Source organism: Pelodiscus sinensis, chromosome 22 (genome assembly GCF_049634645.1).
Source record: "Pelodiscus sinensis isolate JC-2024 chromosome 22, ASM4963464v1, whole genome shotgun sequence".
NCBI lineage: Eukaryota > Metazoa > Chordata > Testudines > Trionychidae > Pelodiscus > Pelodiscus sinensis.
Window position 1 is genome coordinate 6308583 of NC_134732.1, and position 27764 is coordinate 6336346.

The 27764-nt window shown below is 47.8% G+C and overlaps 1 protein-coding gene across 5 annotated transcripts in view; it reads right to left on the minus strand.

Moving 5' to 3' along the window:
- ASTN2 (astrotactin 2) overlaps nucleotides 1–27764 on the minus strand; it is a 730659-nt gene that overhangs the window by 13435 nt on the left and 689460 nt on the right. For all 5 annotated transcript variants that reach the window (XM_075905850.1, XM_075905849.1, XM_075905851.1 and 2 more), the window contains one exon: nucleotides 3644–3744. In XM_075905850.1, the coding sequence (XP_075761965.1) occupies nucleotides 3644–3744 (101 nt within the window). The remainder of the gene's footprint in view (nucleotides 1–3643; nucleotides 3745–27764) is intronic.

Genomic DNA, 27764 nt, shown 5'->3' on the forward strand with positions numbered 1-27764 from the left:
ACCCAGAGGGGCTGACACTAGCAGACTGGGGTGGCTGCCTCAAAGAATCATAAAGCTGGAAGAGACCTCAGGAGTCATCGAGTCCAGCCCCCTGCCCAAGACAGGACCAATCCCAACTAAATCAACCCAGCCGAGACTTAAAAATCTCTAGGGATGGAGACTCCACTACTTCCCTAGGTAACTCATTCCAGTGCTTCACCACCTTCCTAGGGAAATAGTTCTTCCTAATATCCAACCTAGACCTCCCCCACTCAAAGCCTCACTCAAAGCAGGTTTGAAGTTGGCTTCAGAGCATAGCCCTCTCTCTGGGCAGCTGTACCGATTTACCAGACTGAGGCCCAGATCCTGCTACAGGCTCCGCAGGTTTAGAACCCAGAGTCCCAGCAGAGTCCCAAAGATTTTAACAAGGCTGCATGTGGGTATTGGGAGTCTGCCCCAGCAGAGCCATTTGCAAGGCCATTTTGTTTGATGCCTCAGTTGTGCCAGCCAGTGCCCGCCACCTCCCCACCTTCCTGTTCCAGTCAGTCACAGCTCCATAGCCGCTTAGCAAGGGTGCGGATGAGAGGGAGCCGGAGAATAAGGATGCCCGGAGGGAAGGAGAGGCTAGAATACCAGGCTCAAACCCTAAACTACCTGCACTGCTGTATATACTCCCAGGGGCGGGAAGCACTTCTTTTGAGGGAGCTGCTTGCTCAAACGTTAGGCACTATGGGCCAGATTTGGAAGAACTCAGCTCTCCAGGAGGGTACGTCTTCACTGCAGAGAAAACCCAGGCTCCTACTTGAGCGTTGCCCCTGACATCCCAGCACCAAGTCCTCTTGTGCGAGTTTGGTGGGGCGTTCAGCGCAGGCTCTCTGCCTGGGGTCGAGCTCAGTGCTGTTTTCTCTCCCAGGCTGGTCATCTGCTCGCTCTGCTGCAAGAACATCAGCTTACCCTCTCCAATGCTGCCAGCCCTCCCGTGCGTTCCCACCGAGCCCCCAAGTCCTCCCGCAATTTGCTGGGAAAGCACCACAGAGAGGCCCAGCACAAAAAGAACCACAGGGCACGGCCCCAGAAGCCCTAACACACAGGGGAAGGGAGAAGTGCAGTGCCAGTGGGGGTGCGTTTACTTGTGGCACAGGCTGACTTTCATTTTTCTGGCTGTGTGCTCCTCCCTGCCCGCAACGCTGCAACATTCCCCCAAGGCCCTGCCCTCACTCCCCCCATGCCACCCCCACTCCGCCCTCTTCTTCCCACTTGCCACCGAACAGCTGAGCGGCAGGTGGCTGGTGGGTGCTAAGCAACCCAGAGTTAGTACCTATGGCTCAGGAATGTCTCTACTCGTGTGAACCTATGTTTACCCTGAAGATACACTTTGAAGCACCTAAATAAGGGACTGACTTACCACAAGGGCTAAGAATGTGGGGTTCGTGTTGAGAGCTGCGCTCTTTAGAAACTCTGACCCCATGGGCAATGTTCCCTCTAATTTTTTTCCATCTGTGTGTGGAATAAATTTTGGTATGTGCACCAAAGCATGTGTGGATGTGCACCACCAGTAGACACACACTCTGCTGGCTGTGTAGGGTGTGGGCAGCTGTCAGCGCTCTGCTAATCAGCTGGGTGGCAACTGAATTTCTCCCCGGTGGCCAATCAAGCGCACAACTTACAGGGAACACAGCCCATAGGAGGCTGTGGGGAGAAAGGGACATGGAACGGTTTGGGATGGTCTCATGAACATTATCAATAATATGAAAAATAAGTTAGGCAGGAATACAGGAATGCATCATTCAAAATATCACAAGCATGGTCACTAGCTCTTATCAAGCACTTTTCCTCAGTAGATCATAGAGTGCTTTACAAAGGAGGTCAGTAGCATTATCTCTCTTTTTACAGATGGGGTTTCTAGCAGAGCTCCTCAACATTTTATGAATAAAAATGGGGAGAACCCGGGAAGAGGAAATGGGGAGAAAAGATGCAGAAAACTATTTCCTCACAACTTATACTGAATAATTTTATCTAAAGAAATGATCAGAAATACTTTGTTTCCAAAGGTTTTCATTAAAAGAAAAAAATTATGATAATGTACATGGTGTTTCTGATAACAGTGAACTATTTTGAGAACATCAGTGCCATAAAAAGGGCCTGCTTCAATTTCTGAAAAATGAAAACTACTGCCAAATTTTGGGCATTTGTACTACTTTTTCTTCCTGCACTAACTATAGCTACAAGCCAATTCCCTTTATTCAGTAACACCAGATTTTCAACCTGTGGTCCATGGTCTGTTAGGGTACATCTACACAGCAACATTCTTTCGAACAATTAGTGTTATTTCGAAATAACTTAGTCCACGCCTATACTGCAGGCAGTTATTTTGAAATAATGTTGAAATACTGTCAAGCTGGAGGACTTCTTACTCGAACTCCTGTAACCCTCATTGTACGAGGAGTAAGGAAAGTTGGAGGAAGAGTGCTCTATGTCAAAATCAGTGCTGTGTAGATGCTTCCAATTTCAAAATAAGCTATTTTGAAATAAGCTTCGCAATTGACGTAGCTCAATTTGCTTAGCTTATTTTGAGTTAAACCCTGCTATGCAGATGCACCCCAAGGCTACGTCTACACTGGCATGATTTTCTGGAAATGCTTTTAACAGAAAAGTTTTCCATTAAAAGCATTTTTGGAAAAGCGCGTCTAGATTGGCAGGATGCTTTTCTGCAAAAGTACTTTTTGTAGAAAAGCGTCTGTGACCAATCTAGACGCGCTTTTCCACAAAAAAGCCCTGATCGCCATTTTCGCTGTCTACAGTGGCCCTTTTGTGCAAAAGTTTTTCAGAAAAAGACTTTTGCCCAAACAGGAGCAGCATAGTATTTCCGCAAAAGCACTGACAATCTTACATGAGATTGTCAGTGCTTTTGCGGAAATTCAAGCGGCCAGTGTAGACAGCTGTCAAGTTTTTCCGCAAAAGCAGATGATTTTGCGGAAAAACTTGCCAGTCTAGACACAGCCCAAGAGTTTATTGTTACTACAGAACAGTGGTTTCCAATGTGGGGCCTGTGGACCCTTGAGGAGCGACAAAGATTTCCAAAGGGGTCTGCATCTTTGTTCAAAATTTTTTTAGGGATCTATAAATGAACCCCCCCCCCCCCCCCAGTGACAGATCACACACACAGAAAGACTGTGACCTTTTGATCATGCATGCACTCTGCATGTACCCTGCTTGACTCTTCATTCTCTTACTGCTGTTTAGAGCACTCTGGCTGTTCCAGCTTCGCTCCCTTTTCTTTCTCTCTTGGGGCTTGTCTATACAGGAAAACACAAGAAAGTTAATTCAAATTAATTTTTAAAATGGATTATCTAAATCATGTTAAATCCCTGTGTGGATGCCGACATTCAAGCGAATCAAGAAAAATCCAATTTAGGACACTTTAATTCTGAATTTTGATCAACTTTCGTAAGTGTTCTCATGTAGACAAGCTTTCGCTCTCCTTTAACATCTCCTTCATTATCTCTTTCCTTTTCCCTCACCGCTGATCCTTTTCTTTTGTCATGTCTCTCCCCCGCTGGCTGCATCACTGGCAGACTGACAATCAGCTGTTTCTCTGGACAGGGGAAGTGGGAAAAAGATTCACAAGAGAGCTCTCTGGAGTTTGGGGACAGCGACCTCTTACCTTCCGCCTTGCTGTCATCCACCAGTGGGCAGGCTGTCCTCAGGGTGACCGTGCTCAGCTCTGAGTGCCTTCCTCGGGTGTCTACAGCATAGAGGGTAAATCTGGAAAGCGAACAGATCAACCGGGTTAGGCACCGCACCAGCTCCGTGATGTTGCATGGACAGAGCCGTAAACTGTTTGGTGCAAGTTCTTTGCAGCCACTTCTGGCAACTTGAGTTGGCCACTGTGCTGTGCCAACAATCAGCTGATCCAGCACAGTGTGGCAGTCTAGACGCAGCGCAATGGACAAGGGAAGGCTTTGTTGACCACTCCGGTATGCCTCCTGAAATGAGGTTTACGACAAAGGCTTCCCTTGTCAACCGCGCTGCGTCTAGACTGCCGTGCTGTGACAGATCAGCTGATTGTCGGCACAGCGCGTCAGCCATTTTTATTTTAATGAAGCGGGGATTATTTAAATCCCCGCTTCATTGACTATGTCGAGTAAACTACTTTACAATGCTCCGTCAACGGAGCCATGTAGTCTAGATGCACCCAAGGGGAATAATCAATTCTCTAGATCTGCTGGCAATGCTCCTACCTAATGCACCCTAATATGGCAGTAGTATTCTTGGCTACAAGGGGACACTGTTGACCAGTGCCAGCCCGAGCCATTCTTGCGCTCTGGGCCCCAGGCGCACGGCGCTTGAAAGGCCCCACCACCGCCCAGTCCAGCAGCGCCCCCTACAATGGGGCGCCCTGGGAGATAGCCCGGTCAGCCCATTGCTTGGGGTGGCTCTGCTGTTGACTCATATTCAGCTTCTCATTCACTGTAATCCCCAGTTCCTTTTCTGCTCTGCTTAGCCAGTCAGTCCCCAGCCTGTAGCAGTGCTTCGGATTTTTCTGTCCCAAGTTCAGGACTCTATACTTGTCCTTGTCATCAGATTTCTTTTGGACCAGTCCTCCAATTTATCTACATCTGGACTCTATCCCTATCCCACAGCATATCCACCTTTCCCCCTAGATTAGTGTCATCTGTGAACTTGCTGAGAGTACAATCCATCCCCTCATCCAGGTCATTAATAAAGATGTTAAACAGAACTAGCCCCAAAACCAACCTTTGGGGAATTCTGCTAACCACGACTGCCAACCAGACATCGAGCCATTGATCACTATACATTGAACCCAATGATGTAGCCATCTTTCCATCCGTCATACAGTCCATTTATTCAATCCATATTTCCTTAACTTGCTGGCAAGAATACTGTGGGTGACTGTATTAAAAGCTTTGCTAAAGACAAATTATATCATATCCATTGACTTCCCCATGTCCACAGAGCCAGTTACCTCCTCACAGAAGGCAATCAGGTTGATCAGACATGACTTGTCCTTGGTAAATCCATGTTGACTGTTCCTGATCACTTTCCTCTCTTCTAAGTGCTTAAAAATGGATTCCTTGAGGAGCCACTTATGACTTTTCCAGGGACTAAGGTGAGGCTGACTAGTCTCTAGGTCCCCAGATTCTCCTTCTTCCCTTTTTTAAAGATGGACACTACATTTGCCTTTTTCCAGTCATCCAGATTTTCCCCAAACACCATGAATTTTCAAAGATAATGGCCAATGGCCCTGTCATCACAACAGTCAACTCCCTCAGCACCCTCGGATGCATTAGATCCGGCCCTACGGATTTGCGTATGTCCTGCTTTTGTCAATAGTTCTTTCTACAAGAAGGTGTTCATTCCTCCCTGAAATATGCAAAGGGGTGGCAGAGGAAGCATGCCTGCACCCTTTGAATAGACCCAGAGGTTATCTTTTCTCCATTCTCTGGCCAGAGATGGGCTGGGAAAGGCTGAGAGTGTTGATTTCACACTTGAAACTAGTGGAGAGCCTCTGCCAGTAAAATACAGTTCTTGTGCTTGGAAGAGCCTTTGCTGAAACAGGCCCTGGCCTTTTTCTTTTTAAAGGAGAGATTGTCCTGATCAGAGGCTTAAAGCATAAAACACAGAGAGCTGCTTATCAGCTGGGGATCAGGCAAATCCCAGCATAATCCTCTGTGCAGCTCCCAGTAGGCATCCTTCCATATTTATCCACTAAGCGCCAGGCAGCGCAACACAATTCTGCTGGGCTGGCTTTGACAAAGTGCAGGAGCCTGCCTGGCCACCTTGGAGGTCTGAGACACTCTGTGACAGGGCACCCGCTGACTGAAGCCAGACTGGGCCACTAACTAGCACAGGCCAGCTTTTATCTCAACGTCAAACCCAGGGCTCTGGGAGAGCGAAAACTGTTCTTTTAAAAGCCATTGAGTCTTAAGTGGGATAAGGAATGTGCTGTATGTTTTCTTCACCCTGGCACCACTGCTCTGGCTAGCCACGCTGCCCTTGCCACGCTGCTCTGGCTAGCCATGCCGCCCTGGTCACACTGCTCAGGCTAGCCACGTCGCCCTGGCCATGCTGCTTGGGCTAGCCACACCGCCCTGGCCTCGCCACTCTAGCTATCCATGCTGCCTTGGCCACGCTGCTACTTGTAGTGTGTAAGTTCCATCCCAGCTGGCATGTGTCCATCTCTCTGAGCTGGGAATTTATACTTCTAGCTACAGCATGCATACACAGTACTGGCTTCACTCTTCCACACTCAGGCCATGGGTGGGATGGGTGGCAGCCCCAATTCAGTCACTGAAGGACGGCACCTGATGTGGCTACTCCGCATGCACCTCAAGAGTAGACAAGGAAAACTGCCACTTGCACAAAGGTGGCAAACGGTGTTTCTAAGCCAAGGATAAGCTCCACTAGCACAAGCCGTGGCTTTTCTTAAGTAGACTTGGGGTTGGCGTGGGTGCAGTTCTGTCTGTAAATGGCCAAGGCGTCGGCTTGTCCATGGGGGCATCTGCCACTGTGCGAAATTCCGCTGCTACAGCGTGTTAGAGAGGAGAAGCCAACGCTCTGCGAGATGCTACTTCTACCCTTTTATTGCTCTTCCTTAAGGTAAAGCTGAAGCTGTGTTAACTGGGAGCATTGGGGCACATGGAAAACAATTGCAGAGAATCCGCGTTTTACAGAGGGGAGAATTGTGACACAGAGAGGCCGGATGATTGGCAGTGAGTTCAGTTCACTGCTCTGATGTCTGGACAATCCTCTCCCTTCCCCACAAATACTTCACACAGATGTGACATCGCTCCTGCTAGCTGATTTTCCATGCAATGCTGGCATTGCTTGTGTATCCGTGTGAGGGCTTTTTAACACGCATTAATCCCTAACCTCTGCCCCAGCTGTAGCCTTTCAGTCACTAATGCTCCAATCTGCTATGGGACTTTCCTTTAAAGCCAAGAATTACAGCCTGTGGTAGTTAGTATGCACATAATCTCTTCAGATGGAAGGGGGTGCAAAGGTGGCATCTCTCCCTGGAAGAGGATTTGGAATATTTCAGACGCTTTGGATGATGACAACAGCCCAGACCAGCACTTGCCTGACTTAACACTGAGCTCACCCCAAGACAATTAGAAGGTTATTCAGTCACCGATTCCAGGAACACTGGCAATGGGAAGGGCTGGGTTAATTAAGAAAAAGGGCACAGCCTCTTGGATCACAGTTTATTAGCGCATGTCGACACTAAGCAGAAGATCAACACTGCTGCAATCGATCTTCCAGAGTTCAATTTAGCGGGTCTAGTTAAGCTACAGACCCACAGGGAGACGATGAAATTATTTGCTCCTACAGGCAGAGGACTGGACTTGATGACCTCCTGAGGTCTCTTCCAGCTCTATGATTCTGTGATTCTAAGTCACTCTTGAATTAGGTTTGCGAGAGTCCACAGACTCCACACTGTCATCACTGGGAATCTAGAGCTACCATAGGTTGAACCTCGGGACCTGACCGGTTCTTTTCCAGACCACAGGAGGTCAATATTGTCTAGCAGCATTGCCAACACTTCCACTGCTTACTGGCCTGTTAGAGACCATTTAAAATTAGAGCTAAATAACAACACAGAACACTGAGAGGGCTGGTGGCAGGGCCGGCCCACGACATTATGGCACCTGAGGCAGGGAGCTTAAATGACGTCCCCATGTCCCCTCGCTGCACCAGCAGCAGACACAATTTTCTACACTCTGGGTTCTAGTGGTGCCCCCCTTCCTACCCCACAGTCTGGCACCTGAGGCGGCCGCCTCAGTTCCCCTCATGCACAGGCCAGCCCTGGCTGGAGGCAGCAAACAAACTTTATGGGACCACAGGAAACTTGGCCACACCCATGGTAAGTGGACATCCAGCTAACTAAAATAATTCTGGACGATGGATTTTTCCAGACCAGAGAGTTCTGGACTACAGAGGTTCAACCTGTATTACCATGGTGGGGTACGGTGTGAGGGAGTAGGTGAGTCCTTTCCTGTACCATTTTGGGTTTTTTCCCCCACACTTACAGTTATTTGCTTTCCATGTACACAGTCAACACAGTGACAGAAGCACTGTCCAAGATCAGTGGGACCCCAGACATCCAGATAAAAATAATATTTTCTTAACCTGCAACTTGCCCAGAAAAATGAATGCCGATGCAAGTCTAGGCTAAGGGCGCCATTTTGTGGGAGTGGGGGGTAGGGGCAGCAGCCATGCGCTCCAGGAGCTCATCAGCCAGGTGTGAGAGGCACACACAGATTGCAAGCACTTTCCCCTCACTCCGGGTATGTCTACACTACCCCGCTAGTTCGAACTAGGAGGGTAATGTAGGCATACCGCAATTGCAAATGAAGCCCGGGATTTGAATTTCCCGGGCTTCATTTGCATAAGCGGGGAGCCGCCATTTTTAAATCCCTGCTGGTTCGAACCCTGTGCAACGCGGCTACACGGGGCTCAAACTAGGTAGTTCGGACTAGGGTGCCTATTCCGAACTACCGGTACACCTCGTTTCACGAGGAGTAATGGTAGTTCGGAATAGGAACCTAGTCCGAACTACCTAGTTCGAGCCCCGTGTAGCCGCGTTGCACAGGGTTCGAACCAGCGGGGATTTAAAAATGGCGGCTCCCCGCTTATGCAAATGAAGCCCGGGAAATTCAAATCCCGGGCTTCATTTGCAATTGCGGTATGCCTACATTACCCTCCTAGTTCGAACTAGGAGGGTAGTGTAGACATACCCTCCTCTAGTGTCCGGGGAACGGGACGAAAAGCAAGCCGTGGTCAGGACCACACAGCTGCTATGCCCCTCCCATCTCGAAATGGCACCTTTGGTCCAGACCATGATGTGAAGGGATTCTGTATGCGCACCGAACACAAATGGGACAATCTGAGGTAGGACCATCCACGAGGTCATTCTATAGTCCCTCATGTGGGCACAGGAGCCATGAGAGCCCCTGGCCCCCGGAATCCCCATGGTAACAAAAATCTCCCATGGGGAGAAAACAGCAGGAGCTGCTCAATTAGCTCTGAAGAGTTTTAGCGACTTTGGCCTTGTCTGATTGCCTCTAGAGGCCTGGCAACAGAAGAAAATGTTGCCTAATAGACAGGATACTAGATTGGACTCAGGAAATCTGGGTTCAATCCCTTGATCCAGCCTTATAGGTGGTTGTGGACAAGTCTCTGCACTGTCTAGGACCTCAGTAAAACCTACGAAACAGGGATAATGTTAAGGTCTTGGCAGTATAATGATGAAAGGACACTTTCTAAGTGTTAGGTGCTATTATTTCTTCTGATAGCAGCCTTGAACCATTGGCACATAGAATGAGGGGCATATCTTGCAGGGGGAGGGAAGACTGAGGTCCCTGGAGTAAGAGGAAAAGCGAAGTGATGAAAGGGGCAGGATTTCCATGGAAAACATCAAAAGAATTTGACAAAACAATTCTCCCAACTTTAAATTATATTTTTTTCTTTGTTCATTTTATGAATGAAAAACCAAAATCTGAAAACAACTGAAAACCAGATTGTTGCGGGAGAACGTGGAGTTATTTTTGGAAACGGAAGCATGGTCATTTTTCCTGGAAAGGAATTCTTATATTTTTCAGCGAGCTCTCAGATGGAATTTTAAGGGTATGTGTGTCAGGCTTTCCTCCCCTTCCCCCTCTAGGGTGTAGGCCATGGGCCTCTAAAAGCAGCTGCTTTCTGTGGGAAATAAGGAGGACAGATGGTGTGAAAGCTGTCAGTTGTGCTCCCAGTGCGGGGCAAGCAGTGGTGATGGCTGGCCAGGGGCAGGATCAATCTGGGCTTCGAACTACACTAGTCCCTGGCTAGAGAAGCTGTCTCCAGATGTCCCCTCAAAGACCCGGAAAGTATTCAATCACGGCAACTGAGCATCTTTCTTTGGGCTCCTGGTTCTCCCAGGGAAAGAGAATAGAAACAAGGCTGGGCTGCCATAGATTGACACAGCAGTTCATCTGCCTCAAAGCCTGTGGAGGGATAGAATGATTGGGAAAGAATCTCTTCTCCTGGGGCTGAGTGGAACATAAGAAACCCCTCCCATTGGTCCTGCATCCATCACCAGCACGCCCTTTGACATTAGTCAAGCCCTTCCATCGCCACCTCAGATGGGATCTGTGTTTAATCACCTTCACACAGGTCCCACAGTTGACACCCACCCACCCGCTGTCCCCGGTGAGCCTCGCTGTCCAGTCAGTTAGTCATAGAATCACTCTCGGAGCACAACTTCTCACCAGATGGAGGAGCTTCAGCTTGCACCAGCAGAAAGCCCTGGCACAGCTGAGGTTAAGGACGGCATCGTGGGGACAGAGAATGAGGGTCGCCCTGGGACGAAATGAAGCTGGCAAGACACGCAGACACCAGAGCAATCGTCAGGGAAGGAAGAAAGGTGAGTGCTTTAGGCCTAGTGGAAAGGACTGTCTGGAGTACAGACAAGGGAAACAAAGAGAAATCAGGGCTAAGGGAGTCGAGCCGAGCACACCCCACTGTGGAGTAAAGCCTTGTGTAGATCAGTCACAGCTCTTCCTTAGTCCCCAGGAGGATGCGTGTGGGCAACAGAGGGCATGCTCTCTCAGATACAGGCTCGCCGGCATGGCTGCCAAGCCCGGCCCACCTGCATCTCGACACTCTGTACAATGGAGACATTAGAAATGGGAGAAAACTCAAAAGGCTCTTTCCATGTGTCTATTCTGGGTCTAGGGGTGGGGAGAGGCCACATAATACCTTGTGGAGAGATAATGTAGGCAGCCATGTATGTTCTCAGGCTGAATGGGGAGCAGGGTTGCCAACCCACAGAAATTTCATTTACAGACAAAATGGGAAAAATTTACGGACGGGCACATTTTTTTATGGACATAATTTTTATACTATATTAAGATGACATAAATGGACAAAAGTGAAAAGTAATCATTATCATTCATCCATCATAAGAACAATATGCTGTTTAACTCACTCTCATTTAGTTAGTCATGGTCCTGGAAGTTTTCAATTTTGTGATAGTACATCCGAACACATTACGTCACCTCAACCATTGAGCTAAATAAATAACAAAAATGTCCAATTTCCACTGCTCTGCAGTAAAATGGCTGAAGCAACACAGAAGAAATTTAATTGCTATAGAATAATTGCTGTTTTTTGAAATTTTATTGCACTTTTGCGAAATTTAAGGACATGTCCAATTTCGGCTAATATTTTACGGATTGTCCATAAATTTACTGACGGTTGGCAACCCTGACGGGGAGATATTATACTACTACTTAGGCCAGAGGTGGGCAAAAAAGGCTTCCAGGGGATGGATCCGTTGATCTGGCCGCTCCCCCCGCCCATAGGCCAGTTAGGGCCTGGGAGCTTCTGGGAAGAGCACGACGTTTCCTCCACCCTGCCAGGAGCATGCGGTGCTTAGAAGCACCATATGCTCCTGACAGGGCAGGAGGAGACTTTGCGCGCTCCCCTGTCCCCAAGATCTGATTGGCCTGAGGCAGAAGGGGGAGCGTGCAAAGTCTCCTCCCACTGCCAGGGGCATGGGCTCCTAGGGGGAACCTCGGTGGAGGGAGAGGGGGGCAAAAGCACTCCCTCGCCCCCAGACCAATCATGGTCTGTGGGTGGGGAAGCAGGAAAGTATCCCATTCCTGTCCCTTCCACTTCAAAATTTTCTAAAGTGGCTCCCAGCAAAAAAATATTGTCCACCCCTGACTTAGGCGCTCCTGAATTTTTGGAACCAAACACATGATGGCTACATCTAGACTGGCATGATTTTCCGGAAATGCTTTTAACGGAAAAGTTTTCCGTTAAAAGCATTTTCGGAAAAGAGCGTCTAGATTGGCATGGATACTTTTACGCAAAAGCACTTTTTGCGGAAAAGCGTCCGTGGCCAATCTAGATGCGCTTTTGCGCAAAAAAGCCCCGATCGCCATTTTCACGATCGGGGCTTTTTTGCACAAAACAAATCTCAGCTGTCTACACTGGCCCTTTTGCACAAAAGTTTTGCCCGAACGGGAGCAGCATAGTATTTCCGCAAAAAGCACTGATTTCTTACAGTAGGAAGTCAGTGCTTTTGCGGAAAGTCAAGCAGCCAGTGTAGACAGCTGGCAAGTTTTTCCAGAAAAGCAGCTGATTTTCCAGAAAAACTGGGCAGTCTAGACACAGCCATGGAAATTAGTACAATTCTGCTGAAGTCTACGGAGTTGCGCTCACTTACATCAAGACTGAATTGTGGCCATTAAATGGTTCATGAGGAAACCAAGGCAAAAGAATGAGAATAAGTGGTTTGTCCATGGCAGTCAGTACATAGCGAGGGTAAGAACTCAGCAGCTCCCAGCCCCATGTTTAAGGCAGGATCCTACATGTCCATCAATCAGAAATGCCTTACATTAACAGAGGCATTTAATGCTAAGCTTTCCTCTACTGGGTCTTCTCATGTTTTCCCAAGTCTCCAGTGGGTTAGAGGTCACCCAGAAAGCATCACACAACTGGCACGTTTCCTCTTTCATGCACTTGATAGAATAATATGAACATTCCTTTTATGCGAGTAATAAATATTTGGCTCCCAAAGGATGTTTCACAGACTATAGGCAGGGATCAATCCATCTCCACTTTGCTGCCTTTTGGGGGGAAGTGCAGCAGCAGTTGACTGGTACACCCAGCAATGCTTCTCAAGACTTGTGATCATCTGTATGCCACTGGACCTACAGGGAGAGATTCTGTTGACAGGCAGAATGTCATTTCAGGATATGAGGGTTAAAAATCCAGCTTTTAAAAATTGCCAGGATTATGCCTTTAATAATATGAAGCCAGAATACCTGGTTTTCACAAAAGATAGGCATTCAAGCAGCATAGCACTCCCTACCATGATGACGGGAAACTGGTTCACAACTTAGGGCAGTGGTCCCCAACACGGTGCCCGCCGGCGCCATGGCACCCGCTGAGGCATTTACGTGTGCCCACCAAGTGCTCGGGGCCGGCCCCGCCCTGGGCACGTGTCGCATGCGTGGTGCCAGTCCTGAGCGCCGCGCATGCGCGGTACCAGCCCCGCATTCATGGGTGGCCCCGCCCCCGGGCACACGGCGCATGGGGAGCGCCGGCCCCGGGTGCGAGGCTATGGGGGGCGCTGGCCCTGGGTGTGCGGCGAATGTGCGGCTCCGCACTCGTATGCATGGCTATGGGGGGCACCAGTCCCGGGCATGTGGCTATGGGGGGGACTGGCTCCGGGCGCAAGGCGAATTGGCAGCCCTGCCCCCGGGCATGCGCCGCATGCGCGGCCCCATCCCCAGGCGCACAAGCAGCCCCACCCCCGGGCACCCAGCAACTCCAAAAGGTTGGGGACCACTGACTTAGGGTTTGTCTTCATTTCCTGGGAGATCGGCACTGTGGAGATCAATCTCCTAGGGTTTGATTTAGTGGGTCTAGGAAGGACCTGCTAAATTGACTGCTGATGGAGCCCCTGTCAACCCTGGTACTCCACCAGTTCAGGAGGAGTAAGGGAAGTTGATGTAAGAGTTTCTCCCATCAACCTCCTGCAGTGGGGACACCACAGAAATTCAACCTAAGGCACACCATTATCGTAGCTGGTGTTGTATATCTCAGGTTGACTTTCTCCCCTAGTATAGAACTGGCCTTAGATAGAAGACCACCTTCTGCTGAAATATAATGAAACTTTCTGTAACACCTGAGAGCTGCTACAACATCTTCCTGATAGGTTTCCCTTCCTGAGTTTACAACTCTTGCAATGTTATCACTAGCCTGGAACCTCCAGCTGCTGGAGTCATATGATTTTGGGAGACCCTCATCTTTCAATAAAATGCATGAACCAACCAACAAACAAAAAGCAAGGTTCTAGGACTAGTAGCTGCAGAGAAAACTTTGAAAAGGCAAAACCCTAAAGACTCAAAACCCAAAAGGCAAGTGAACAGAGCCCAAAGTGTAGTAATATTTTTAAAACTCATGATTTCCAAGTCAATGTTTTAATCTGAACGACCAGTGTAGGCAGTGCTGCAGCCAAAATCCGACCCAGTCTAACTGCACTTAGCATGGGAGCTCAGCTGCTTCTGTCACATGATGACATGGACGCAGGCTGAAACTACCGCTGCGTCTCACCGCCACTTCGCAGGCTTGACTCTGGCTTTCTCCTGCTCCTGCTGTTCACTTTCTATTTTGGGCTCCTGCAACTGCTAGATGCTGTGACATATCATGAACTCACCATCTGGACCATGGGAAGAGTCCAAGTAAACAATCACATCATTTGCCGTACATCGTTGGTACGAATCATGTATGTGTGTATACAATGCATACTGCACACAGAACACACCGGGTATTCAGTTTGGGATGACCACCAATGAGTGCTAGCTAGGAAACAAGAATTCCTTTTCATCAGAGTACAGAGAAGGTACAGAGAAGAGCGACAAGAATGATTAAAGGTTTAGAGAACATGACCTATGAAGCCAGGCTTCATGAACTGGGCTTGTTTAGTTTGGAAAAAAGAAGATTAAGGGGGGACATGATAGCGGTTTTCAAATATCTAAAAGGGTGTCACAAGGAGGAAGGCGAAAATTTGTTCCTCTTGGTTTCTGAGGACAGGACAAGGAGTAATGGGCTTAAAGTGCAGCAGGGGAGGTTTAGATTGGACATTAGGAAAAAATTCCTAACTGTCAGGGTGGTCAAATATTGGAATAAATTGCCAAGGGAGGTGGTGGAATCTCCCTCTCTGGAGATATTTAAGAACAGGTTAGATAGACATCTGTCAGGGATGGTGTAGACGGAGCTTGATCCTGCCTTGAGGGCGGGGGGCTGGACTCGATGACCTCTCGAGGTCCCTTCCAGTCCTATTATTCTATGATTCTATGATCAAAAAATGTCAAGGTTTCAAGATTTGGTTTTGTCCTGCCTCAACATGAAAACTAGACTTGTCGACATCCTTCAAGAAAAAAAACCAGGAGAGACTGAGAGACAGTCCCAACCTCGAATAGCCTATAGCCAGTGTTTACGGTGCTCAACTTGGATGTGGGAGTCCCTTCTCTCAATGAGGCCCAAAACCGTGCTCTGTCCAGTCAGTCTCTGCTGTTGGGCTGTTCCACTTTGCATTTCGAAGTATTGCATTTCACTGGCTCAGAGAACAAGATAATGACTCTGTAGTTTAGAGCACTCAGTGAGAGATGGGGCTCACCCACATTCATGCACCTGAACTATTTAAATTGGACCAGGGATTGGGACACGAGTCTGCCCACATCTGAGGTGACTGTCATCACTACTAAGCTCCTAGCTACTGTGGGGTAGCTCTGACTCTCTCAGAATTCCATCTGAGAAACCTTCCCAAAGACATTTTTATCCCAGCCATTTTGTTTCTGCAAAATATTTAGGTTCTGACAAAAAACATTTTTGTTGAATAATTGTTGACTGGCTTTTCTACCGAGCACACCTTGTCACACATATGGCACTATTGTTGTACCTATGGGGTCTAACACTGTCCGTATTACACTCTTATTTGAACCTCCTGCCTACTGAGTTCCAACCCATTACTGCTTCATAAATACACTCCTTGATTGTGGAAAATAAGTCATCAGATTTGCGCTAGGGACCTGGAAATGCTTTTGTACTTGGCTGGCTAGAGAAAAGACAGTTACCTGCTTTCCCATGATGGTGTTCTTCGAGATGTGTTGTTCAGATCCATTCCAATCAGGTGTGGTACTCTCCGCATGCACGCGTGTTGGAAACGTTTCTTCTAACTAGGGATGTGAGCAACTAGTCAACTATCTGATAAGCAAATACTTATCGGATAGTTGACACACTAGTCAACAAGTTGCTCTCCCCCACCCCCAGCTGCCTCTATCAAAAAGAGGCAGAAAGTGGGGAGGAGGAGGAGAGGAGACGGTCCTTCAAGATGGCAGTGCTGCATGGAGCCCAGGGCCAGATGCTGGGCTCCAAGTGATGCTGCTGCTTTGAAATGCTGCATGCAGCCCGGGGCCAGCCACTCCCCAGCAGGCCCTGGGCTGTACATGGTGTTTCAAAGTGTCAGCACCGTGTGGAACACTCAGAGTCCTCATCTGACCCTGAGCTCCATGTGGCACTGCCACTTTGAAACACCACATGCAGCCCAGGCCGTGGGGGACTGCTTGAGCACTTGTGTGTAGTTTTGGGTAAAAAGCTGGGAGGAAAATGTCTTGCCGGAGATAGAACTGTGAAACCACCTTAGGTAGGAAGGCCGGATGTGGCCTAAGCTGTATCTTGTCCTTAAGGAAAATGGCATAAGGGAGTTCTGAGGTAACAGCTTTCACCTCTGAAACCCTTCTAGCATATGCAATGGATCCCAAGAATGCCACCTTATAGGACAGGTGCAGCAGGGAGTACGTGGACAAAGGTTCAAATGGTGGGCCCATGAGTTTGGTGAAAATCAAATTGAGGTCCCATGTGGGCACAGGCAGGTGGGAATAAGGGAAGAGCCTGTCTAAACCCTTATGAAAGTTGGTCACTATGGGTATGTCTAGACTACATGCCTCTGCTGACAGAGGCATGTAAACTAGGCTACCTGACATAGTCAAAGAAGCCGGGATTTAAATATCCCCGGCTTCATTAAAATAAACATGGCCACGGCGCTGTGCTGGCTCAGATGATTGTCGGCACAGCGCAGCAGTCAAGACATGAATCGGCCTTTGTTGACCGCTCCCTTATGCCTCGTGAAAGCCTTGCTGGCCCTCACCTTCTGCACTCAAAGTTCTGGAGCGAGGAACAGCCTTGACAAGCAGTGAGATGTACCTTAATGGAAGAGGGTGCCAGTCCTTGGCTTTGTAAATGGAGTTGGTATTCCATGATAAGAGGTACAGGTGCATGTTGGAAGTGGGGAGGAACATGATTCTGTTTGCACCAGCAGGAAAACCTTTTCCATTTAGCCAGGTAGGCAGCCCTGGTCGATGGTTTTCTACTACCCAATAGCATGTCTTACACTGCACTCATACCGAACATTTTAATGTGTTCAGCCATGCACTCTCTATGCCATGAGATGGAGTGACTGTAGGTCTGAGCGTTGGAGATTACCTTGATCCTGCAAAATCAGGTCCGGGTATAGTGGTAGAGCAAACGGAGCCCACACTGACAATTCCAACACAGAGATGAGCCAATATTGGTGTGGCCATCATGGAACTAGCATTATCATGGTGGCTTCATCCATGTGGATCATCAGCAGGACCTTGAGTATGAGTGGGTTTGGAGGAAAAGGTCGTGGAAAGAGCAGAACATTTTGCATTTCTTGTTGGCATTGGTGGTGAACACATCTAGTGGAGGAAACCCCACCTTTGGAAAACTGAATGGAAGACACCTGATCTGACGGACCACTCGTGAGTAAGGAACTTTCTACTGAGAGTGTCTGCCAGGTGGTTCTGTCGGCCTGGGAGACAGCAGGCCTCGAGTGATTGGAATGGGCTATGCAGAAGTCCCAAAGACACACAGCTTCCTGGAAGAGAGGGAATAAGTTTGCTTCTCCCTGCTTGTTTATGTAGAACATGGTGGTGATGTCAATATCATCACTGGGCTGGCATTTAGGGGCAGAAGGCTTGGCAGGTTAGCCTTACAGCCCTGAGTTTTTTATGCTGATATGAAGCCTGGACTCTGTCTGATCCCACAGCCCTTAGTTCAAATCCGCACCCCACCTGAGGTCTCGTGTATCTATCACTACTGTTACTGTAGGAGATGGGGCGTTGGAAGGGAATCCCCCACACACTGCCTGAGGGTCCAACCATCAGTTCAGAGTGTTCGGCACATTGCTGGGGATTGTCACAGCCAGATCCAATCTGTCCCACTATGAATGGTAGGTCGAGGCGAGCCAGGCTTGTAGTGGTCTGAGGCGTAGTCTTGCATGTCTGATCACATAAGACCACGTGTCTCGGTAGGCAAAGGCATACCTTTGCTGTTGAGGTTGGGTACTGCACGAAGGATTTGACAATATTGGCCACAGTCTGAAACCTGGAGTCTGGGAGGATGGCTTTTGCCTGCTTGAGTCATGAATCACTTCAATGAACTCACAGTGCCGCACCCCTGGCAGGAAATTAGGTTTGTCCATTGCCCCGGTATGGAAAAGGAGCAGTGCGATGCCTTAGTGCTGGTGAAGATGGGTGCCGATGTCAGCCCAGTGTTGAGGGGTACTTTACATGGCAGGCTTGCCCCTGGATTATGGTGCTGATGGGGGCTTTTCCCGCTTCGGTCGCAGAGAACTCTTTGAAGTCCCTTGCAGCTTCATAGGTGTCCAGAGTGGATGGGCAGTTTATTACGCCCATTGAATTCCAGTTCCCCAGGGAGGCACTTCCTACCAGACTGAAGAGTGCCCGGAGTCAACAGCTGGTCTTGTTGAGCCTTATGTGCCAACACTTTCATGCACTGAGGAGGCTCATTAGTGGGGAGGCCATAAGCACTGAGTAAAGGTAGGGCTGGGGGATGCAAACCCCCAGCCTCACCTCCAGCCCTGCCCCATCTGCTGATGCCTGCCCCCATGGGATCCAAGCTGCCTCGCTGCCCCCCCTCCCCATCACAGGGAGGGGAGGAGGAAGGGTGGCTGGGCATGGCTCCAGCCTCCCTGGCCCCGGAGCAGCAGGAAGGGGGAGGCCGCGCTGCCCCGCCTCCCCCACCAGAGGCATGGAGAAAACAGGTGCCGGGGGCAGAAACACTCCAAACCCAGAATGCCCACAGCAGGTGTTCTGGGAGTGGAGTGGGGCGGGGCCAGGCTGGCCCTTTTGGAAGGCTGTGCCTTCCCCCACCTATAATACCTGCCATCCATGGGGAGGAGGCTTGTGAGGTGAGTGCCCTCTATCTGCCTTATGGTGTCTTTGTGGCACTGCAGAGCTCCCCAGTGTCGGTGTGCCCTGCGGTGCCGGTGGGCTTCAGTGCCGAGAGTCTCCAGTGCAGGAGTCCTTCCTCAGCACCGATTCACGTACCGATGCCGGTGCGCTGTGTATGGAGCCTGCACCTGGCACCTGTCGATCCACAGCCAAGGGTCCTGCAGTGGCTTCCATTACGAATTGTTTCAGTCTAAATTCACGCTCCTTTCTGGTGCAGGGCGTGAACCCCCCACAGATCTTACACAGCTCGGACTGGTGCCTTTCTCCTAAGCACCTGAGGCACACCTTGGCTATGTCTAGACTGCAAGCCTCTTTCGAAAGAGCGCGTCTAGACTGCATGTGGAATTTCGAAAAAGCAAGCTGCTTTTTCGAAAGAAAGCACCCAGTGAGTCTGGATGCTCTCTTTCTAAAAAGCCTGTTTGCTGTCAAGAACGCCTTCTTTCAAAAGAGTACTTTCGAAAGAAGGCGTTCTTCCTCGTGGAATTAGGTTTACATGGCAGGCTTGCCCCTGGATTATGGTGCTGATGGGGGCTTTTCCCGAAAGAACACGGCTGCAATCTAGACGCAGGTGAAGTTTTTTCGAAAAAAGGCTACTTTTTTCGAAAAAAACCCTGAGTCTGGACACAGCCCTTGTGAGGATTTTTAACGGAAAAACTTTTCCGTTAAAAATATTTTCGCAAAATCATGCCAGTCTAGACGCAGCCCTTGTGTTCGGCCAGCTCCTCTGGTGCCCTGTTCACCTCAGAACAGAATTCAGAGCCCTGGTCCTCATTGACAAGTCCTCAATGGACAGGGATTCAGTTATCTCCATCTGTTTCACCCTTCATGACCTTCCAAGACATGCCCTCCCCTCTTCCTGCCTGCAGATGAAGCAGCTGGACTGGCCCCAAGAGCTAGGTGCAAAGTGTTCTCAGCAGCAGGACAAAGGCTATAGGCCACTGTGCCAGAAGAGATCAGATTGTGCTCTAACTTGAGTGTGTTCAGGATGAAGTGTGAGACACACCCCAGGAATAATGCCCATAAATAAATACATATGTAAATAAAATCATTGTACATATCACTTCACACCCTATAAGAACATAAGAAGGGCCATACAAGGTCACACCAAAGGTCCATCTAGTCCTGTATCCTGTCTTCCAACTGGCCAATGCCAGATACTTCAGAGGGAATGAACTGAACAGACAATTATTGTGTGACCCCTCCCCTGTCGTCCAGTCCCAACTGATGGCAGTCAGAGGTTTAGGGATACCCAGGGCATGTGGTTTGTGCCCTGGCCATCTTAGCCACAGATAGACCTATCCCCCATGAACATATGTAGTTCCTTTTAAAACGCTTCTAGTCATGACGAGTTGCACAGGTTGACTGTGTGTTGTACTCAGGGAAACTGTGAGAAAACACTGTTCTCTCCCAATTCTTTTGCTTCTTCATGATTTAGTTAAGCATTTTATAAATGCTTAAGATAGATAGATAGATAGATAGATAGATAGATAGATAGATAGATAGATAGATAGATAGATAGATAGATAGATAGATAGATAGATAGATAGATAGATAGATAGATAACCAGCTTCTCACAACACAGTTTGTGTATATAAGCAGGATTGACTCCATGTAAGCATTGATGTGAGGGGAAAGTATTGAAATGTTAAGGGATTTTGTGTGGGCAAGCATGCATGGCTGCACTGATGTGTGATTGACTGTACCTCAGAATGTCTGTGTGTGATTATTAGTTAACGTTTTTGCAATGGAATGCACATGAACTGTTAAGTATCATAATTTCGCAACATAAGGCTGTCTGTATTGGTTTGTAGGCATGCTCTATGCCAGGGCTCTTCTCCCACAAAAATGCAGCTTGCGAAGACACTTCTGTGCCCCTTTCCCTCCCCAAAATGGCTCCCACCCTGCCCCTGGTTCCCCCCAACACCTGGCTCCTCTGTGGTCACCAGGGCGGCGATTCAAAATGGCGCCCAAGATGGAGCAGGATATCGTCAAAAAGCCTGCGCTTGTTTCTTAAAGGGGCAGCCTCCTTTTTCTTTTTCTTTTTTTGCTAGACAATTCTGGCGTGGCTCTTTGCATTTTTTCCACTGCTGTTTTGGCTCTTTTTGTTAAATGGGTTGGCCACCCCTGCTCTATGCGAATAAATCTGAGCAGGGGAGGGGTTTTGTGTCTGATTACTTGAGATTGTAAATGTGCTATGCATAAGTGTGAAAAGGACACTGAGGCTGTTTGCACAACTGGATCTCAAACCTGTCTACACTGTCTCTTTTCAGAAAATCTTCTGCCATTGCACTAGCATGGCATTCTCCATGGTGGCAAAATTGAGAGTGTTAATATGGACAAAGCACATTTACCACAGTTCCTCCAGACCTGCTCCGAGCACGGCTAACCACCATGGTGGCAACTAGGCTTCTGTCCTGCCAACACCAGTACTTCCACCATTGCTATCACTGGTGGAGGTGACCCAATGAGAGTGCACTGGTGAGGGATTTCCTGAGAAAGCCTAGTCTAGGGAACTCCTGAGGGTCAGCTTGTGTCCTGTGTGTCTGGGTGCACAAGCATGTGGCTTCATGAAGTCTCTGATCTACCATTTAAATCTACTCTAACAGTAGAGTCCACAAGGGTGCCTCTGTGTTTCTATTCAGAAACCATTACAATAAAATATTAAAATCAGCCCCTCCATACAAGCCACAAGAATGCATTTCAGCTTATTGCTTGATGGTGACTCTGCAATTAAGAAACTGGCATTAAAAACCTCATTCGCCCCACCCTTTCCCCTTTGTGGCGAATAACAAGCAGACAATAGGAAAGGAGCATTCCCTGGAAGGGAAGGGATTCTCCTTGGCTTTTCTCCGGCCCTGAATTCCTGTCTGATTGGTCATGCCAGGCCCATGTTTACACTGCCATCATCTAAGCAATGGAATGCCTGGGAAAGAGATCCACTGCTTGTTCCAACCTCATTCCGGGACCCCGTGGGAGCTGAGATAAGCCTCCTGGGGCAGGGCACATCTCCACCTGTTTGGGGCTGACTTCCTTATGGCTTAGCACTGCAAAACCATTGTGACTGGGACCTTGGGACATCGGTAATGCTGGGCTGGAGAAGTGCTGTGCCTAGGGGCAGGCCCTATCAGAGCAGGGACCAAGAAGGCCTCAGGAGACAAAGGGGCCTCAAATGTTGACATTTTTCTACCATTTCATTTCCACTTATTACACACCTTGCAGTTATCACAGACAACAAAAGAAGCTCTATAGACCTGCAAAAATTTGATTTCAAATGAAAAAAAAAATCACTCGGGTGTCATATCCGAGTTTTCATCTGTGTGATTGGAAAAGCTTCAGTGATTAGTGATTCTGCATCATGAAATGCTGTTTTCAGCCTTTGCATAGGTTAGAGGTTTTGAAAGTTGTAATTAATTCTGTTACTGTGAACTGATTTTTCTTGAGGATGAGTTTAACCTGTAAATTAGATGTATTCCTGTTTTTTCTTGTGTGTCTTCGTATACAATAACCATATCAAACTCAGCTGTAAGCTACCTCTTTGGCCAGTTTTAGATCCACTTTTAAAGACTTTTTTGTCATAATAAACATTTAATTCTAGTTCTTTAATAAACTTTATATCTAATTTGGCAATTGCTTGGTATTCACATTCTTAATAACGCACCAGTTATTAGAGGAATTTAATAACAGGAACATGTTAGCAGATGAAATTTGAAGACTTTGAAATAAGGCTATCAGGGACTTAGTAAATAACAACCCCAAGTTATTATTATATAATATTAATTGACAAGTATATACAATCAAAATTTTGTATAACCAATAGCCTTTAGCAAATTAATTTAGTGTGTTACTGTGTTTTAAAAGAACCCCTTTGTAAAAATGAAGCAAAGATTTGAAAGTGGTTCAAGTAAGAAATGGCAAAAGCAACATAGTGAAGCAGCAGTTAAGAGTTTAAAGCCAATAACATAATTTCTTGTAGAAAAGACGCCTCAGCCATTAGACGGTGACCATACTGACAGTGACACTTCCAGTTCTGATGATGAAAACTTTGTACCCACAAATGGCATTTCAATTCCACTGCCTCAGAATGAGAAGGTCATTAATCAAGACACAGAAATGCCAACAGTAGCAATAGATGCAGAAACTATGCTTGATTTAGAAATTGTGCAGGCAAAAAATGAGGACTTCAGAGATGCTGAGCAGCAAGAACAAGAACTTATGACTAGCACAGGACACAATGTAACAAGAATGGCAGCAGAACCTGATATTGGACTTCTTGATAAGAACAATGTTGCTCAAATGCAGTCACTTCTCAAAGTTAGTTGTTTTCCGATTCCAAGTAATATACCGAAAGATGCTGAAAATCATGCTTTTCCCACTTGTCTGCTGACAAAAACTCTTCCAAATGGAGAGATCTACACAAGAGACTGGTTCTACTGGAGCATAGAAAAGCAGGCTCTGAACAGTGTGCCCTGTTTCATTTTTAAAAGTAATACTTCAAATGCATCAATACTGTCTGATCCATCCAGCTGAAGCATCAGTAGAAGTTGGAAGAAGTTGAAAGACCGAATATCTGCTCATGGAACTTTAGTATCACATGAAGTTAGTATGTTACATGGAAATCAGCTAGTAGAGCAGCACTAGCTGACAGTTCAATTGAAAACTTACTCCTGAGTGAAATAAACAGAGAAACTGATAACTGGAAAAAACTCCCTGAGCAGATATTAAATGTCATTCTTTTTCTTTCTGAACAAGGATTGGCTTTGTTTGGTTCCAGTCAACGTATCAGTGACCCTATGAACGGAAACTTTCTTGCTATAATTGAGCTTCTTAGCAAGAATGACCCACTTTTATCAGGCCATGTTAAGTGTGTTTGTGAATCACAAGAGAGTGGAAAATGCATGCAAGTCCATTATCTGTTTACCAGAATATAAAACGAATTTATTGAGCTGTGTGGGACATTTATGCAAACAGCAATTCTTGAAGAGATACGACATACAAAGTACTTTTCAATTATTACAGATGCAACTCCAGACTGTTCTCATAAAGACCAGATGATCTTGGTTGTTCAATATGCTAAAATTGCAGGAAGTTCAAAGGTTTCAATTGAAGAATGATTCATTTTTTTTGATAATTTCATGAAAAAATGGAAAAGAAATCGCCGCTCATGTATTAGAAATTCTGGAAGGCTTCAAATTGAAATTTCAAGTCTGTATTGGCCAAGACCATGACAATGGATCCAGTATGTCTGGGAAGTACAACGGAGTACAAGCAGTTCTTCTTGAGAAAAATCCAAACTGTATTTTCTCCAACTGTGGCAACCACACACTAAATCTTATCGGCGTTGATTATGCTGAATCATGCAAGAAAGCAATCACATACTTTGGAACAATCCAGCAATTGTACAACATCTTCAGTAGCAGTCTTTCAAAATGGGAAATTCTGAAACAGCATCTGCCTGTTTCCTTTAACGGCATGTCGACAACAAGATGGTCAACACGAACTGATGGCGTTAAGTTGCACAGCATTTGGACTTTGTGAGAGAGGCTTTAAGTGAGCTTGAATCTCTTACTCTCACTGCACAGGCTTGCACTGAGCTTAAGTCAATTCAGAAGTATATAACTAAATTTGAATGCATTTTACTGAGGTCTGTGTGGATGAAGCTACTAAAAATGATCCACAAAACTAATCTTGTAATTGAAGCATGCAATGCTACATTAGATGTTGGAGGGACAACACTGAATGACTTCTTAAAGATATTCAAAAGATTTGTGATCAATGAGGGTGTGTCTAGACTACAGAGTTTTGTCGACAAAAGTGGACTTTTGTCAACAAAAATATACCTGCGTCTACACTACCGCTGAGTTCTGTCGATATAACGTCGACAGAACTCAGCAGTTTTGTCGACGCTGGTAAACCTCATTTTACGAGGCATAACGCCTTCTGTCGACAGAGTTTCTGTCGACAGAGTTTCTGCCCCGGGCTTCCTGGAATCAGCCGCTGATCTGTTTCAGCAGCGGCTGAATCGGGGATCCCTGGGGCAGAGCAGCTGGGATCCTGCCGGGTTGGTCCTGCAGTGCCCTCCTTCGGCGCTGCGGGACCAACCCGGCAGCACTCCAGCTGCTCTGCCCCAGGCGTCCCCAAGAGCAGCTGGGGTGCTGCCGGGTTGGTCCCGCAGCCCCGATGGGCAGCGCTACTGGACCAACCGGGCAGTACCCCAGCTGCTCTGTCCCAGGCATCCCCAAGAGCAGCTGGAGTGCTGCTGGGTTGGTGCCGTAGCACCGCCCCTCGGCACTGCGGGACCAACCCAGCAGCACCCCAGCTGCTCTATTGCAGGCATCCCCGATTCAGCTGCTGCTGAAACTGACCAGCAGCAGCTGAATCAGGGACGCCTGGGGCAGAGCCGGACTATCGTAAGGGGGGGGGATGAGGAGTCTGGGGTGGCATCCCCTCTCACCCCACTCCAGACCCCTCATAGCCCCCCCTTCTGATAGTCCGGCATATCTGATAATCCGGCACCCCCTGGGTCCTAAAGGTGCCGGATTATCGGAAGTTTACTGTACTATTAAGGAGGAATCCTACAGAATTTAACAGAAAGCAAAACCACTAGAACCGTATAACAGTTTTATATATACTATACTATACTATACTATACTATACTATACTATACTATACTATACTATACTATACTATACAGTCTTCAGGGTTTTAAAAAATAATCTGTGACAACCATCTTGAATTTTATTCTATTGGCCATTCACATCTGACACAGAAATGAATAATCATTAACATGGAAGGACTGTCAGAACACTGAAGCCTTATCTCTAAACTCAGACCTAGGGCAGCCAGAGAATGGTTGAAACCTTTCCTTGGGGATACTAAACCCTTTAAAGCAGGCTAACCAAGAACAGACCACCAACTGTAGGGCGGGAGAAAACAAACATGAGCCAAGAATCAATCCTTATGGGTGTGGGGCGGGAGGGAGGGGGGTTGGATTGACAATGAGTACGGGAAAGTATAACAGGATGGTAAGTGTATGGGGGGGTAGATGGTGCCTACCTGCATAGGGAAGGCTTTCTTGCTAAAGGAAAGGCAGGGAAAGGCGCAGCAGAGAAATAAGTTGTTGGGTTTTGCAGTGTAATGAGAAGACGGTTAAAGTCTGGTGTGAGACTCCAGAAAGGTAGTTTCAATCCCCTCCTCTCCCAGACCTCTTGTATGACCTAGGACAAGTCACGCGGGGCCTGTCCTCACTGCAAAACTAACTCAAACCTTTTATCATGAACCCACCCCCACAAAAGGGCACTTACCTCGTGTGCGCTGATGCCTGCGAACCTAGCTGGCTGGCTACTCAGGGATGCAGGCTTAAGCCCAAGCTCACACAGCTCACAAGCTGCTAACACCACCATGCTGCACTGCGGATGCAAGTTAACTCCACTCACGTGCAGCTGGTCCTCCAGTGCCTTCCCGCAATTCCCCCCATGTGCCCAGGAAGGACAGACAAGTTCTCCACAGTTCACAGGGGAAGAAACATAGGGTATGTCTACACTACCACCCTAGTTCGAACTAGGGTGGTTAATGTAGGCAACCGGAGTTGCAAATGAAGCCCGGGATTTGAATTTCCCGGGCCTCATTTGCATATTGCCGGGCGCCGCCATTTTTAAAGGTCCGCTAGTTCGGACTCCATGCCCGTGGCTTCCTAATAGGATTAGGCTTCCTATTCCGAACTACCGGTACACCTCGTTCCACGAGGAGTAACGGTAGTTCGGAATAGGAAGCCTAATCTGAACTACCTAGTCCGTGCCACGTGTAGCAGTGCCACGTGCCAGTTGCCTACATTAACCACCCTAGTTCGAACTAGGGTGGTAGTGTAGACATACCCATAGAGAGGGTCAGCTTACTGTAGTGCAAAGCAGCTTGGGATGTGCTCCCCAAAGCCCTAGCTCCATGCACCAGTGAATGTAGCTCCCGGGCAGACACAGCTGTTTGATGTTCTGCAGCATGGCTGCCCTGCCATGAGCGAGGCTAACTCAAGGTCAGACACAGTTCTCCTCTCTCTGTGCCTCTGTCCCCCTGCTCTGAAGGGGTGATTTTGTCCATTTAGCTTGGACATACTTTGGGTCCAGATCTCTGCCTGTATGTAAGTGCAGCGCCTTCGCATAATAGGGCCCTGAGTTTGGTTAGGGCCTTGAAGTACCACTGTCATACCATAATGATAAACAGATGGTAAAAGACTGTATCTACCTCACTTAACAGTGGCAGAGGATGAGGGAAGTGTGTCTCACAGAGCACTTCTCTTGAGGCAATTGGATTTTTTTTCACTCGAAATAAAATCTTGGCCTGAAAGTTGGCCATTTTAGACTGTAATGAAGTAGGGTCAATGGTGTTCACTCTCGGAGGGCAGACAACACGCTGAGCTCTTGTATGAGACGACTGGGAAGAGAAAGGTAAAGATCCTACAGCATCAACCCCCCTAAGCAGGCCACCTGCCTGTTGATCAGCAAAAGACTGAAGAAAGGCAGCTGGCCAAGAAGTGGGATGGAAAGAGAGGCCTACGCTGACCCCACTCCATGGAAATCTATTGCAGGGGTGTCATTTTCTGTTGGGTTCACAAAATGATCCAAATAAAACAAAATGCAATGGAAATGCTCTCGATTCCTACAAAGGGGAGGGTTCCCACAAATGCTGTGGTACACGTCCCAGAATGCACCTGGATTCCTCCCAGACCTCATGAGAGCAAAGCCTCTGGGGTACCTCTAGGCTTTGGGTTCCTTCCACCAGGCGGGGATTCAATGGGAACCCAAGGACAAAGCTGTCAAGGGAGAGAACAGGGTCTGAGTGCTCTAAAAACCCTCCTTCTCAGTCCCCTCCAAGGCCTACTCACTGTACTTGGCCTTATTCCAGCACCTCCCTGATCTCCTACACTTCCATATCCCTGCTGGC